Here is a 16,314-nt window from a genome sequence, read left to right on the forward strand (position 1 = left end):
ATGTCTGAACACATACGGATCTACAATCATAAAATACATACTTAATCCCTCATTAGGAGGGCTCAACCCGTCGGAAGGGGGATAAACTCATACGAAATAATAATAAAAAAAAATGTCTTAAGTCCTGGTCTGTACTGAGTTTCTCAATGGGAAATATATACGGTCAGTACTGAATGTGAAATGGAAAATACTGGCGTAGGACCAATTACTAGTGTAGTTGATTCTAAATCAGTATGATAATTAGGCTGACCATATGTACCGTTTGAACGGGACAGTACCGTTTTTTTTTTTATATTTCTCGGCCGTCCTGTCGTTTTAATAAAAATGTCAACTTTGTCCCGTTTTTAATAAAAACTATAAATAAATTTTAATATTGGTCAATCATAAATTATTATTCATAACCTATAATCGTTTGTGGATCCTCATAAAGTCTATAATTGTGAGGCAGTTGGATACATGAAATAAAGAAAATATTCCTGTATGTACAGATTTTTTATGAAATGAGCAATAAACGCCTAGACTTTCTAGACTTTTGCAATATTGTAAAGTTTATTCTTTGTCTTCAAGGAAGTACAGCACCCGTTGGGAGAATATTTTCTGTTATGAACAGTATGTGGTCAAAGGAGAAATCTAAGGATTTCTAAGGTCAAAGGAATAAGTGTTGAGACAATGAGGCTATGTTAGTTGTAAAACAAAATTGTATGGAGTGTGGGAAGTTTTATAAGGTGTTGAAAGACCAAAATTTGCTGTGTAAGATCACTTCATTGGAGAAATTCATGGTACGATCGTGGTGAAATACAGTCCCCTCTACGTCTACCTAAGTTTTTGTATGGGTTCTGTCACCGAAGAATAATGGTAAGCTCAATATAATAAAACTTTTTTTTTACTGTCTTACTTTTTCATGCATATACAGAATATTACATAACCCCGTCCCGTTTTTGTCTCAAGGAAATATGGTCACCTGATGATAATACATCCTATCATATTCCAAGGTTGTGCAAAGTGATCAGAGTAAATGGGAGAACAAAAGGTAAGACTTTCCAATCGGATCCTAAACAGTACTTATGAAATCAGAATGTGGATTGAGGGATGGAAAATACGTTCAATTTCAGTATAAATTCATCTCAATATAATTTAGGTGGTAGTAAAAGGCTTTTTTTCTTAATCAGCATTTAGTTGAAACCTATTATTATTATTATTTTTTTTTTTTTTGGAGGATGGAGACGATGATGAAACACTTGGTCTTGGTTTGAAATAACTAAGTTTAAATGCACGATAAAGAGCCAAGAGGCTATTTTTCCAGCAGCGAAAATTAAGTTAAGGGGATAATAAATCCCTCAAACCTCTTTATCGTAGTAATAATAATATATGGGTACACCGCTCTGGCAATTCGTTAGTAGGAGTATATGTAAGTTTGGTTCACTTAAACCCTGGAATACCAGGGTTTAAGTGAACCGAACTGATGAGACCTGGTCTGGGTAGTGACCTCTCCTCATAATGTAAAACAGTAATACATCTCCTAGGAGCTGCGTTTTACATTATGAGAAAATATTAAGGATAGTGACGGAACTTGCTCCACCTTTGCAACAAGTTGCCCTAATGTTGTACTACCCAGGTGATCACTTATGCCTGGACTCGCCGATAGTTTTCGGCATGAAACTCTTAGATTTCGATAAGTGGCGGCCCGTACATAAGCACTGCGACACCCACAAGGAAAAAATGAAAAAAATTAAATTTTGTTTGTGCTTATAAATAATAACAATGCTTACATTATATAAGTGCAGTACATGTTAAAGGTTGCAGCTTATGTTTTGACATTGATTGAATAGTTAATAATTGAAATTGTTCGATTAACGCTTTAGATTACGAAACAAATGCACTGCGATCTAACGTCGATAATCGTTTGCACTTGTCATTGCATGCTACGTCATTCCCAACTATAACTGCTCACGGGGCAGTGTATTTTTAGTATGCTTACGCGCCTTATTTCTGTGAGATATGAAACGTTTATTATTGGTGTGTGTGCATGGTGAACTATTTTTTGTAAATCTTATTTTATTTTGTTAAAATAACATATATTTATTATAGATACAACGCTGAATTATGACCAGTGTCACTGTTGAAAATATGAAAAGAATTATATTTTTTCAATTATCGTTACACGAAACAAATGCACTGCGATCTAATGGCGATATTCGTTTGCACTTGTCATTGACATTGATACGAAACTTTTATTATTGGTGTTTGTTCGTGGTGAGGATGAAATATTTTTAATAAAGCAATTTTTAATATGTAAATTTATTTATTAATAAATTCGTTCCTGATTAGGAAAAAAAAAAGTTTTTTTTTTTTTGTATACCCCCACCCCCCACCCACTTAAAATTTTCACCTGCCACCACTGATTTCGATCTCCGAGTTTCGTATCCGGCTTTAAAATAAAATATAACGAGGGATTTATTATCCCCTTAAGTTTAAATGACTTCGAGGATGGAAGGAATTTTTTCAGAACTTCGACTGAAGTTGATTGTTTCTTTCAAAAGTAAACATTTTTATCACAAAACGTTTTTCCCCCCTATCTCCACACACAGAAAAAATCTAAACATGACAAATTTAAAATAAATTATACTTAAGGAACTATATCGTTTTATATTTTACTCAAGTGTGAGCAAACAAAAGTTTACATGAGAAGTAAATTCTTGGCTTCACATCAAATTGTCCCAGTATCCTATTATGTAGAGCACACATCCTTTAGGACATATACTGATTTTATTTATTTTTATGGATTAAAGGAACCCTACAAAGGTTAGTTAGACCTTTATCGAGTTATCATCAGTGGGTTATATACCATAAATAAATCCTTTGAGATATGAACGCTGAATCAATGGTAGAAGTCATATTTCATATACGGGTTTCAGATTAAGGTACTAATATTCAGACCAATCTATAGAGAAAACCAGTAGATGAAATAAGCGCAAACTTGGTTGGTTCCCTAATCGGATCATGGAGAAAATATTTTCAAACACACACACACACACAAATTAAGTGACCGATATGCACTATGAGCTGTAGAAAATAACATTAATTCGAACCAGAATATGAAATGATTCAGAGTTAACGAAAAACGAAGTTATACGATTATGTTTATATCAGAAAATAATGTGATACATAAAACATCACACAGAGCTGACACGCTGCAAGGAGATTCGAATGATCAATAAAAGTGGCCTTTGTGCAGAACCAATAGTCCATATCACCATATAACATTGGGTACAGTGGAAGGCAACTGAATCTGTCGAAAATTTTCGAATATAGCGATTTTTGTCTTTCAAATTCGCCAGCTGAAAACACCTTTGCCTAGATACACCATGCTTTTGGGTAGGTTTATAAATATCTCGACCTACTACAATAACATCTATGGGTCAACTACAACAAATAATTTAAATAAAATTTTTCTTAACCAAAATCAAAAAAGAAATATTTTTTTTTTTTGCTTTTAGTTAGAACACACTAAAGTAACATTAATACAATGTTTGAGGAAAATAAGTATTTTGTCTGTATTTTAAAATGATACGAAAGAGAAGTATAAAAGGATTGAGATGGGATTAATTTTCTGTATTGAATTTTGATGGTTTGGTGAAATTTTGTTTGAGACATGAAAATAGCTAAGAGAGAGAGAGAGAGAATGTCCGATAAAATATTAATAAAATTATCCTTAACAGCACTAGATAATCATGTAACATTTGTACATGCTACATGATTATTTACACAGCACAATAAAAGTGATTATTTAAATCTCTAAATTTTGTGGTGGAATGGGGTAATGATACAAAGGATATCATTATCCTTTGTATCATTATGATGAAACACTATCGCATTTCCAGTGGGAAATGGTCAGATAGTGCAGGAGTCTTCCACATTACATGACTTCTAGAACAAGACTTGTATCGATATAGGTTACAAGAATTATAACACCGCAGTGCCAAGTACACCTATTCCTAAAAAGGGAAACAGCAATAAATGTAGCAACTACAGAACAATAATCCTTATTAGCCATCCAAGCAAAATCCTGTTAAAAATAGAAAGCAGACTATCAGATGAATAAGCGGGTTTCCGGAAGTCCAATGGACCATATTTTTACAATACACATACTAGGCGAAAAATACATAGAACATAACAAAATAATCTGTCACAACTGTTTAGACCTTCAAAAACCTTTTGATTCAATATGGCATGAGGCATTATGGAAAATTTTAGAAATTATGGTATTGACAACAAAATCATTAGGATTATTAAATCTCTTTATTCCTCATCTGATATGAGAATTGAAATTAAAATTTACAACAGTGAACTGTTCCGGGCAGAATGGAGGGTAAGACAGGGATGCTTCTTGTCCCCTCTTCTTTTTAATTGTTTTCTGAAATATGTCATAGATGAAGCTCTTCATGAATATGACACTGGAATAGTAGTTGGTGGACTAAGAATAAATAACTTACGTTTTGCAGACGATATTGATCTTCTGGCAGAAAGTGAAGAAGAATTACAAGAGATAACCAGCCACGTTTTCAGAACATTAAAAAAATATCGATTATACATAAACCTACAAAAAACAAAAACAATGATAACTTCCAAATCAGACATTGAATTCTTAAAGATACAAATTGGCAATAAACAAATTGAGAATGTAAACAAGTTCACTTATCTAGGAAGCACGTTAAGTCAAGATGTTCAAAATTTAATGTTCAAAAACCAACATTAAATACCGAATTGCTAAGGCAACCGTGGCCCTACAGAAGTTAAAACCATTGTGGGGAGATAACAGAATAGCAATCACAACCAGACTGACTAATTGACACCTTGGTGAATTCTATCCTCTCGTATGGTTGTGAGGCCTGGACTTTATCGAGGGAAGATGAGAGGAGATTCCTGTCTTTTGAAATGAAAACTTACAGACATATGAGAATTCCCTATACCGCTCACGAAACCAATGAAAATGTCCGAAAACTGATTGATTCAATAGACGGGAGAAGAAGGGGAAAATATTCTGACAGTCATCAGAAGACGACAAATGAAATGGTTCGTACATGTGGAGAGGGCTAATGGCATTCCAAAGCAAACATTAGAAGGAATCATTCTGGGACCAAGGGTTAGGGCCGACCTCGATTAAAATGGACTGATAACATCAAAAAATGGACAAATTCCTCCCTTTCCTCAACTGACATCAAGAACAAGAGACCGAGATGATTGGAGGAGGCTAACAAAGAATATCACCTACCAGCCATGAATGACCCCATGGTCCATTTAGGACTATGGGAGAGAAGAGAGTGTCAAGTACAATCAGATAATTAAGGAGAGAGAGAGAGAATAGAGGGATATTTGGGGAAAAAAAACAAAATGCGGTAAGCTATTAAAAGAAGAGGGGTAGATGGAATGAAGAAAGAAAATAAGAAGTTGGTTTTTGATACATTTGGAGCTGAACTGTATATAGATATTCACCAATGAATGTTAACATTTGTAAAGCAGAAACAGAATGCCTATATGAGGTGATTGGAGTGAGTCTGTGTGTGTGTGAGAGAGAGAGAGTGAGTCACCTATTAGGTGAACTGCCCTCTTCTGTATACAATCAAGAATTCTGCACCACTCCTAAATGTGTGAAAAGAATATTCCAATGTCAGTCAGATTTGAGTTGATCAGGAGAGAAAAGCAGTCGAATTAAAAAGATAACTTTTTGGAGCAAGGCTATGTTTATGCCAAGATATAGGATAAAGATATGAAAGTCAGCCAAAGAAAGGAAAACCAATCTTGAATGGAAATCATATGATCAAAATCAAGAGGTAGTATAGTAGAATCTCTTTGGGTAATATGAGAAACCCATGTTTGACAGTATTTAAATTCACTATTTTTCTTTGCTCTACTTGGGAATGGTGAGATCAGTGTTTGGCTACTGGAAGATCTTAAACTTGAATCATTTGGCTACAATGAGGCTTCTCAAATGAAGAAGAAGAATGGAGAGTACTATCACCAGCAGCAAAACTATTAATAGAATTTGAAGTTAGAGGTCATTAATGTATATGAGGAAGAGCATGAGTGAGATTACAGAACCTCGAGATACACTAACATTGATAAAGAAATCTAATTGAGGAAGTTATCTACCATGGATGTGCAGTGAATGACCAAAGAGGAAGCTGACATTCCCATCACAAAGGGTAGGAGGGAGACCACAGGATTGTAGTTTGCTGAGAAAGCCTCAATGCCAGGCACAAATGCCTTGGATCTGGACCACAAGTGTTTCTAAATCTTTCCATGGCCTGTGGCCAAAGATGGTAAGGTGAATGAACAGATCTGCTGTAGAACAATGATAGCAGAATCCATGCTTATTAATATGGGTCTTCGTGTAATTAAGAAGCTGAAATCACTATCAAGAACGGTGAGATAATGGCAATGGGACAATAGTTTAGTTGACTTTTATCTTGCTCTTTAGGGACAAGCTGGACTTGCTTCCATGATATTGGGTAGATGTCAGATAAGTATAACAGCTTATACAGGATGGGTGTTAATTCTGGAACAAATGTTTTGTACACAACTGGGCAGATAACATCTAGATCAAGAGCCTTATTAGTATAAGAACTAATGAGTCTTTTTCCTGATGTCCTTCTAAGGTTTATGGTATTATAGTGATTTATCTTGGTTGTCTGTACAAGAGTTGGAGGAAAAGACTGATGACAAGAGGTCTGCCTTATCTTTTAATGAATGGTACTATCAGGATGTGCAAGAGGTGGAAACAAACAAGGGTAGAAGCCATAGAGGACCAGAAAGCTTGAATGACAGTACAGTAGAGAAGACAAGCTTGTTGCATCTGACACTTATAAAGTCTACTTTCAATTTGTTAATGATTTCCTTACATCTGGTTTAGGCTGAGTGACAAACTGGAGTTTTGACTTGAGCCATTGAACATATATGCTGTATTTTTATCTTGGGCTGCAAATTTTTTTAGAGAACCTAGACCTGGATAAAGGTTAGGGATTTGCAGCAGAGTAGGGAATGATGGTCCTTGTTCCAGTAAGGTTTTTTCAGTTATTGGCTAAAGCAGCTTTTTGAATTAGGAGAGAAAAGTAATCAAACCATTGGAAAGAGGCATAGAAATACTAGAGGTCATCCCTCTTAACAAGGGTAAAAGTATAATTTGTATAGTGCCACAGGGAACAACCTTTATAGATCTACTGTCCAACAGGTCTATAAATACAGGCATAAATTTCCCAATAATAGAAATTTTACTTAATACAAAAAAAAAAAAAATGCAACTTTTCTTTTGTACATAAATACCTTATCTATCCTCTTTTTTTCTTCTGTTCACTTTGTATTCAATTCAGAGTAAAAAGGTCACTTTAGTAACATTATGAATCCTACGGGATGTTATTTATACAAATTCACTGTGATGGGCCATTTTTTCTCCCATCTTAAAGAATTGGGCATTAAAGAAGCTTTAGTAATGTTGAACTTCAGCATGTTTGAAAATATTTATTTCTTTTTTTTTTTTTTAATCCTACACCAAACATTATTACAAATTATCATTTTATTTTATTTTTTTAAACATATGATAAACTTCTGCAAAGCAGATATGAACTAATTAATAATTCATACAAGTAGCAGATTAACTTAAAAGAAACATCAGCGAAATAGTTTAAAACAAGGAGTTGGCAATTTGCAGTTTATCAGCTAAATTTCTTTGAATACTGGCTTTTTTCTTATATCAGAAACAAGACACACTTGATAACTAAATTAAAATGAATAGTAATTGATATGTGATATGAGACAGGACTTTGGATCATCTACATTTCTTTATAACTTATGAAATTTCTTAAAAGGAACTATGATGTGTTTTACTGGAATTAAAATAATTAAATCATGCTTACTAGAATCAAAAGAATTAAATCATGCTTACTAGAATCAAAAGAATCTGCTGATATAGGTAATTATAACAGATTTTCTTTGATCACAGTCACTGACTACAGAATGATAATATTAACACTATTTCCTGCTCTCTATATAACTGTATAATGATTGTATGGACGTCACCAGGAACAATACATATGCATACTGCAAATTTAATTCTAATGGACATCAATCAAACAAATTAGTTATTTAACCTTTTCCCTTGAATTTTGATTGAAGAAAGTATGTTATATATGCTAATTGCTTATGTGTTGCTCTTGAAGTGTTTTGGTCAAAGAAAAAATATCAAATAGTCTTTTTACTCTGTAAGGTTATCAAATCCCTGACTCATTAGACTAGAAACATTTACATACCGTATATTTTGTAAAACTTACACCAAGTTTTGGAATGTAAATATTATTATAAGGACTCATCGAGGGAGGCTGCAAATTACCCAACCTAGCTATCATACTGTCCCTTAAATTCATTTACACTAGATGCACTCACTAAGGGCAAATTATTCCACTCACTCACTGCTCTCTGGGAGAAAAACGTAGCTCTTACTCCTTTCTTGACTGAGAACAACCTTAACTTCCATGGATGCCCCCGTATAAATATAAATATGCAAAAGATTTAAAAATCACACCATCATTGAAATTAAGCTGAAAAACAATTTTAATTATGCTCACTGAATAAATATGAAACACTCAATACACAATCACAAGGGAATATTAGCATCTTTGACTCCCTGGAGGTCTAATAATAATTCTGTTTTCATTCTTATTCCGTTCTCAACTTTCAGGCTGTTTGGTGCTGAGGCAATCAGAAATATCATCATCATCATCAAATTCCTGCCATGTACCCTCAAGGGGTGTACAGGATATGATAGTACTACATGAAAAAAATTACATCATTATTAATTTCCTATCTACAATTTTCCTCCAAATCAGTCTGTTACTTGTCAAGACTCCAACATTATCAGATCTTATATTTCTATCATCTAAAGCACTTTGTATCGTATCAATCCACCTATATCTTGGCCTTCCTCTGGGTCGTTTTGCTGCCATCCTGGCAGAGAACACTTGTTTTGCTAATCTTTCCTCGCCCATTCTATTTAAGTGACCATACCACCTGAGATTAGCTCTGCTAACGCATTCCTGGATGCTGACAATGTCAAGTTCTTTCCTAATATCCTCGTTTTTAATATGATATTGCCATTGATGCCATCTGTTCACGCCTATAATCTTTCTCAGGACTCTCATATCTGTGGTCTCTAGTCTTTGGTCAAGTGTTTTACTTCTGACCCAGCTCTCAGATCCATAAGTTAAAACTGGTTTGAACACTGTCTTGTATACAGCTAATTTAGTGTTCCGACTAATTTCTCTCTTATTTCAGAAATATCAGAAAAGCATCAGAAAAGACTATACTCCAGAAAAGTAGCCCAGAAGATTACTTGGTTATTGAAGAATACTAATAAGCAGAGATAAGAGCGTTATCATTTCTCTTTATAGAACCTTATTTTGACTATCTGGATTACTATGTTCAGGCTGGTCACTTGGACCTTTTGGGGATGAGGAAGTGGTGGAGAGGATTCAGAGGCAAGTGACAAAGATGGTGAGTGGTCTGTGGAATGCTTCCTAGGAGGAGAGATTGTGGGTTTGTGGATTTCAAAAGTTGGTTGGTAGGCAAAAAGGAGGGATATGATAGAAACATTTAAGGTACTTAAAGAATTTTATAAGATTGATGCAGGGGAAATGTTTCACCACTTGGCTAGGAGGAGGAAAATAAGAGGTTATCCCTGGAATTTTTATTTTTTTTATTTATGACATACACAAGAGATACAAGTACAGTACCTATAGCACATCAATACTGTGTGTGAGGTGCAGATGAGGGTTGAGAAAAAAGAAACCTATTAGCATTCTTCTTGAAGAGCTGTAGGTTGAAATTGTTGGGAAACACATCATGGGGAATGCTATTCCAGAGGTAGATGGAATAAATGAGGAAGAGGAGAAGCAGGTTCAATGAGCCGGGTAAGAGTGTGGTTAGCAAGGGCATGAGGGCTAGATTTTTCGCTTGAAGAGTGATGAATGAATGGAATGGGTTGCCTGAATCAGTTAAGTGCTTTTTCTGTTAACAGTTTCAAGGAGAAGTATGATAGATATTGTGTTCATAGTTTGGGTCACCGATGATGAGTATTAGGACTCCATGGAGGTACCTGTGCAATAATAATAATAACAACATCTGAAAGATAGAGAAAAATTAGAGAGGATCTAGAGGCCTGGACTTTAAAATGTTGTGGAATACTCTGCAATACAGAACCTAGCAGATAAGAGGAGACAGTGTGATATGTTTGAAATATAAGCTGGTGAAAAGAAGCTGTCAGATGTAGGGGAAATATTACATATTTACTCGAATATAATTTGCACGTTTTTACTCGAAATTAAAGTTAAAAAATTGTGGTCCAAGATATATGCAGAGATTTTCAGAAACTGTTATAATTTTAATTGCTCATATAGAGCAATGACTCACCACAGCTCAGTTGGTATAGACGAAGCTGTTTGGTCAGAAAGACCTGAGTTCGATTCCCGTCCAAGACGTGAAGAACCTTTATCTCATCTCTTTCAACTAAAGGTGATTTAGCCAATCTCATACAGAGGTAGAGGGTTTTTTTCACCCAGAAACTTGGGTGTTTCGTCCCTCAGAACAGGCAAACTGGCCCCCATGAACACACACGAATTTACAGTCATAAAATACATACACTTAATCCTCATTAAGTGGACTCAACCTGTCCTAATGAACAGGGGAGAAAGGGGCAGGAACCCCATACGAATGAATAAATAAATTGCTCACATTATTTATAAAATGAATGCATTTAAGTTTTAATTATCAATGTTATTTATGCGATTGGCCACTCACCGTCATCACATGATATATTTGAATCTTTAGCTACGATGCTTCTGTAATTAAATTAATGCAGATTCGTTATTGCTTGTCCTTTTATCATTTTGGAATCATAAGATCACCATGATTAAAAAAAACTGAAACTGGGTATGACTCACCAAGAATCTCCTATTTGCTACTGCTACTTGTGGTCTCGAGAGCAGTTTTTTCGTGTGCATTGTCAATCTACTCAAATAGTTCCCATCTAGGGCATTAGAGATGTCAGTTTTTAAGAAAACTCTTGGCAATTATTTCTGATGAACTCATGTCACAAGCTCTCAAAATTCAGTTGCACAACAGTTCTAATGATGATCTCTTAATCTTCCTTGGCAGAGTAAGGTTATGGCCACCGGCTGCTGTCCAATCTGTGTAGAATTTTCATATGTAGTAGTCCTTGAATGGTTTGTTGAATGATGCATCCAAGGACTGTAGATAAGGTGTAAGACCACCAGGAATGGCCACATCGGTCTTCACATCCAAAGGTTTTTTTATTATTTCTGCCATAACAGCATTCACTATCTATTTCTTATAGTTTTAAACTTTTTTAGTGTGTGAGGTATATGCAAAACTTTTAATTTATTTTTTTGTAAAGTAAAATCAGGGGTGTGAGATATACGCGAGGGAAAGTTATATTTGAATAAATATGGTAATAATAGGAAGTCGGAACATTTTTTTGCATGTAGATTGGTGAATAAGTGGAATGCACTGCAGAGACAAGTGGTGAAAGCACTAATGCCAAGGTATGATAGATATTGTAGTTTGTAGAGTTTGGCTCCCCTTCCACTCCCCAATGAGCTTTGTAATTATGGGAATGCCTGGAATAATAGCATGCTTATTTTGTGACCTCTCTCTTTTCAGTTAATGGCTACAGTTACACAGTTTTTAAAAAATTGCATTTTCTGAAGTAAATTTATAGAAATGTACTTCATGGTTATATTAAATTAATTTCTTTTGGCAGAAAATAAATTCACATTTAGTAATGCAAAAATACACTACATTTCTAACACTATATTAAACATACTATGCTGAAAATCTTATCTCATATTAGTACTTACAAATTCTATTTACATTCAATATAAAAAGTACTATATAAATATATATAGTCTTGTATTTCATGTTTGTTTTGCATAAGACACAAGTTATATCATAAATATAATTTATAAACTTAATTCTCATTAAAATTTTAGCAACAGTCTACATATATTTTCTTTATCAAATATATATACATTTGCATACAGAAATATTTACATAAAAAGCAGATGAAGTGTAATAAATGCTTCACTTTCTATTTAATTTCAGTTATCATTCACATTTGAAATACAGATGTTTAGTTGAAAATTAAACTTGTAAATGAATCAAGTTTTAGAATTCATCACAAAAAAGGAGCTACTGCTTTTGCAATGCAATGTAATGGCTTTGTTATACCTCTCATAAAACATTCACACAGGATTTCATCAATATAAAGCTACATTTAATTCCTAACCTCCATTTTTCAGCCAGCATCTATTGTTATGTAAAAGGACATTCTAATGTAAATATAGAATAAAGAACTTCATGCCACACTCACTTGATAGAAATGGAAATACTGATGATCACTAATCATTTAGCATACTAATGATTAGTCAGATCATCAGCATGATTGACCACAGAAATGATCTGTTGTTGTATAAACTTGATGAAATACCTTATTCCATACTGGAATTAGGTATATATTGAAAACAATTTGAATTAGCCACATAGAAACAATAAAATAAAATAAAAAAATACTATTCATTAAGTCTAGCAAGTTTTGCATTACTGATTAGAATTTAGACACTCATTACTGAATGAGTGTCTAAATTCTTCTGAACTAAATTCTTCTGAATCAGAGCCAACTACAACATTCAAACAATGAAAATGGAATAAAATGCTTTTGTGCCTGGCAAGTACCACATGCAACTTTTTTTTGGTAAGAAATTACTATTTATTTACTAGTTTCATACAAGAATTTCTTGTACTTCTTCAGATTAAAAAAAAAATAGTACATTATTAATTCAGAGTTTTTTATTTTTTAGAGAGCCAACTGTTAAAAATTTATCAGCATGCTTCTGACTATATCCAATTTATGATGTTCTGCAATGTGGATGTCTCCAGAGTGGCTTGTTTGTCATACACAGCAGATATCACACGAGGAGTAAGTAGATTTTGTAAATGTTTTTTTTTTTTTTTTTTTTTTTAAAAGGTAGGATGTCACAATTTAGATGAATATAAAATTTTCAAGACCTTGTATAGAGAACTACCTTTATTTCATGCGGCTTCAAAATAACTGCTTTCTATCCATCACATTTTATATGATAGTGGAGTATTGTTTCTGTGTGGCTGATCCTGGCACATCTTTGACATGAATTCAAACTGCAGATGCCCAACAGATTTAAAAAAAAAAAAAAACACATTTATTTTATAGTTTTGTATTTCAAGTTATATCACAGATTATTTTAAGTTCTATCACAGATGTCAGGAATTTTTCAAAAATATTCAGCAGCTGCATCAGTCATGGACAAAGATGTATTTTCCCCATCTTGGTATTTTAAATCCTATCACAGATAAAAGAAATTTTCTAAAAATATTCAGCTGCTGAGGTGGTCTTGGACAGAGATGTTTTTCCCACATCTCCATATGTTATACTCACACCCCACAAATCCTTAGCAGGAGCATCTATATTGCAGCCCATAGAGACTAGGGTAATACTGCTAACCAGGTGATGAAAAATCACAATACATATATAAATAACAAAATGAAAGGGAACTGAACAAAACATAGACATCAGTTAAAAACACGATTATATTATTTAACTAAAATTAATTTTCATTAATATTCAGGTTAAATATTTCCAGCCTTGAAACTAAAAAGATTAATAATGTTTTTGAGAGAATATAACAAGTGTACATAGCAAAATATTCAATTAAATAGATTTCTTTAATAAGAATAGACCTTACAATGACTTGATTTTCAAAACATAAATATCTGATTAAAAACTTAACTTGTTTTCAGTAAGGAAACTTACAGACCAATTCAAAAAACAGCTAAAAATCTGAAAGGTTCTTTTTTTTATTTTTTATTTGGATAATAGGAAAATATACCAAATACTTTGGTATCCTAAAACAAATGAATATAAAACATTTGAATGAAAAGAACTTCTTGCGCACTTAACCAGTAAATCATATTCTGATAACTGAGAACGAATCACTCTCTCTCTCTCATTGAAATATAATGGTCAGACCATACAAAAGTAATTACTGAAAAGCTCAACATGGAATTTAATTTAGTGATTAACTTTTTTGTATTAACAACACAAAAACCAAGAAAGTAAGCATAAATATTTTGTATTAAGCTGTGTACTATATATATCGTTATATAGTATGTCTTAACAGAAATAGATTTATTCATCTGTATGCATATATTGTATTTAAAATTTACAAATATTTAAAATAAATATGTTACATCTTATTATCACTTTGTTTATAAAGGAAAATCATCTCCATAATCCAAAGAGCTTTGATTTAGTTCCAAATCTTCTTCTAATATGCTTTGTTTCCTCTAATTCATGATTTTTTAATTTTTTCTTCATTTGTTCTTCTAATAAAGCTTGCAAATCCACCTGAATGTACATGAAAACGTATTTTATTAGAATTCAAATGTTAAAAACAAACTCTTAAATTCAGAAATTTTTTTATTTATTCTGAAGGACAAATTTAAGTAAATCCCTTCATTTGGATCCATTAATACACTACACAGTAGCCAATTTATACATACACTGCTCGGAAAGAAGTCAGCGGATATAGTGAGAGGAACGAACAGCCATGGTGGCCACCTTATTGAGATGTAGGACCTCCTTTTACTATGATGAGTGCAGCAATTCTATGGGGCATACTTTCCATAAGCATATGATAGCAATCAATGGAAATTTTGGACTATTCTTCCTGTAGACAAATAATGAAGTCCTGGACTATTGTGGGCAGATGCCCTTGATCCTGCCTAATACTCCAGTTTATTCCACGACGTTCATGTTCACAAACTGTGTTATAAGGCTGCTCATGACATGGTGCACTGTCTTGCTGAAAGAGACAATGGTCAGTTGTGTAGAAATGCCACAAAGAAGGAAGCACTGTTGTCCAGAATGTTCAGATACCTCTCAAAATTCAGTGTTCAAGGTACCATAAACAGAGGGCCAAGGCCAAACCAGGCCCATACTATCACACTGCCACTTCCAAATTTCATAGTTCGAGTTATGTACTCTGGTAAGAGATATTCACCAGGCATCTGCCACACCCAAACCTATACAACTTGGCTTAGTGAGCAAACATAGGATCATGATAAGTGATTTCAACTACAGCAATATTAATTCGAATAAAGAGACAGCATTAGAGAATAATGGAGAATAAATTTTTGGAGTTCTTAAGGGACAACAATCTTAGCAGTACATAATAGAGGGCACTTTTCTTTGAGGCTTAGATGGTGATCAAAATACATTTTTGAAAATTATGGAGACAACTACTGTGTTTGAATAAAACTTTAGTTTAATATAAACCAAAATCAACACTCTAGAGTGTTGATTTTGGTTTATATTAAACTAAAGTTTTAATCAAACATGGTAGTTGTCTCCATAATTTTCCAAAATGTATAATAGAGGGCACACGAGGATTAAGTCTTAGATCTGGTTATATCATCACAGAGTGTGATTGTGAATGGAGTGTCTAATCTCCTCCTGGTAAGTGAGAGTGACAATGAAGTGATTACCTGGGTGGCAGTCAGTTACATGAGAACTTCTATAAAGAAGGGATATATGTGGAACCACAAGGCTGGTGATTATGTCCTATATCCCAAAGGTGAAAGGACTAAATAAGGTAGGAGTAAAATGGATGAATGAAGAGATTAAGCATGAAATCTGAAAGAAAGAGTCACTGTGGAGGTAACACAAGATGAATGGTAGTAATGATCAATTACATGAGGAGTACAAAGAGCAGGCCAGAAAGGTAACTCAGTTGGTAAAGGCAGCAAAAGTACAGTTTCGGAAGAAGTTAGCTAATCAAGCTAAGAAAAACCCTAGTGAGTTCTTTCAATATGTGACAAGTAGAAGGAAAAATGACTATGTGAGAATGATGCCAGTTGATAACACTTGCAGATGGTATCCAGAGAGTTCATCGAAAAAGCAATTAATCGAAAGACAATTCACCGAAAATTTTAACTTTTCGAAAATGTTATGATAAAAGTGATCCATTTAGAACAAACAGTGAACCGTGCAGAGTATGAAAGCAATGCTACTTTAATAGGGAATAATTATACAACAATATGGTTTCTTATTGTCTTTCTTGTCTGATAACTGTTTCATGTCTGTTCATGGAACTGATTTGCCTGTTTCCGGGAGGAAAAGCCCAGCCTACACAGGCTCCATGATTATTATTGTTA

General features: G+C 33.7%; 1 protein-coding gene across 3 annotated transcripts in view; it reads right to left on the minus strand.

Moving 5' to 3' along the window:
- Window positions 1-7,499: 7,499 nt before the first annotated feature.
- The window catches only part of LOC150101891 (bicaudal D-related protein homolog), a 240,926-nt gene continuing 232,111 nt past the window's right edge, over window positions 7,500-16,314 (minus strand). For all 3 annotated transcript variants that reach the window (XM_090400413.1, XM_090400412.1, XM_090400411.1), the window contains one exon: window positions 7,500-14,506. In XM_090400413.1, the coding sequence (XP_090256539.1) occupies window positions 14,381-14,506 (126 nt within the window). In that variant the 3' untranslated portion in view covers window positions 7,500-14,380. The remainder of the gene's footprint in view (window positions 14,507-16,314) is intronic.

This window comes from Typopeltis vanoorti, chromosome 11, assembly GCF_054136105.1.
Source record: "Typopeltis vanoorti isolate ZY-2024b chromosome 11, IOZ_Tvanoo_1.0, whole genome shotgun sequence".
NCBI lineage: Eukaryota > Metazoa > Arthropoda > Arachnida > Uropygi > Thelyphonidae > Typopeltis > Typopeltis vanoorti.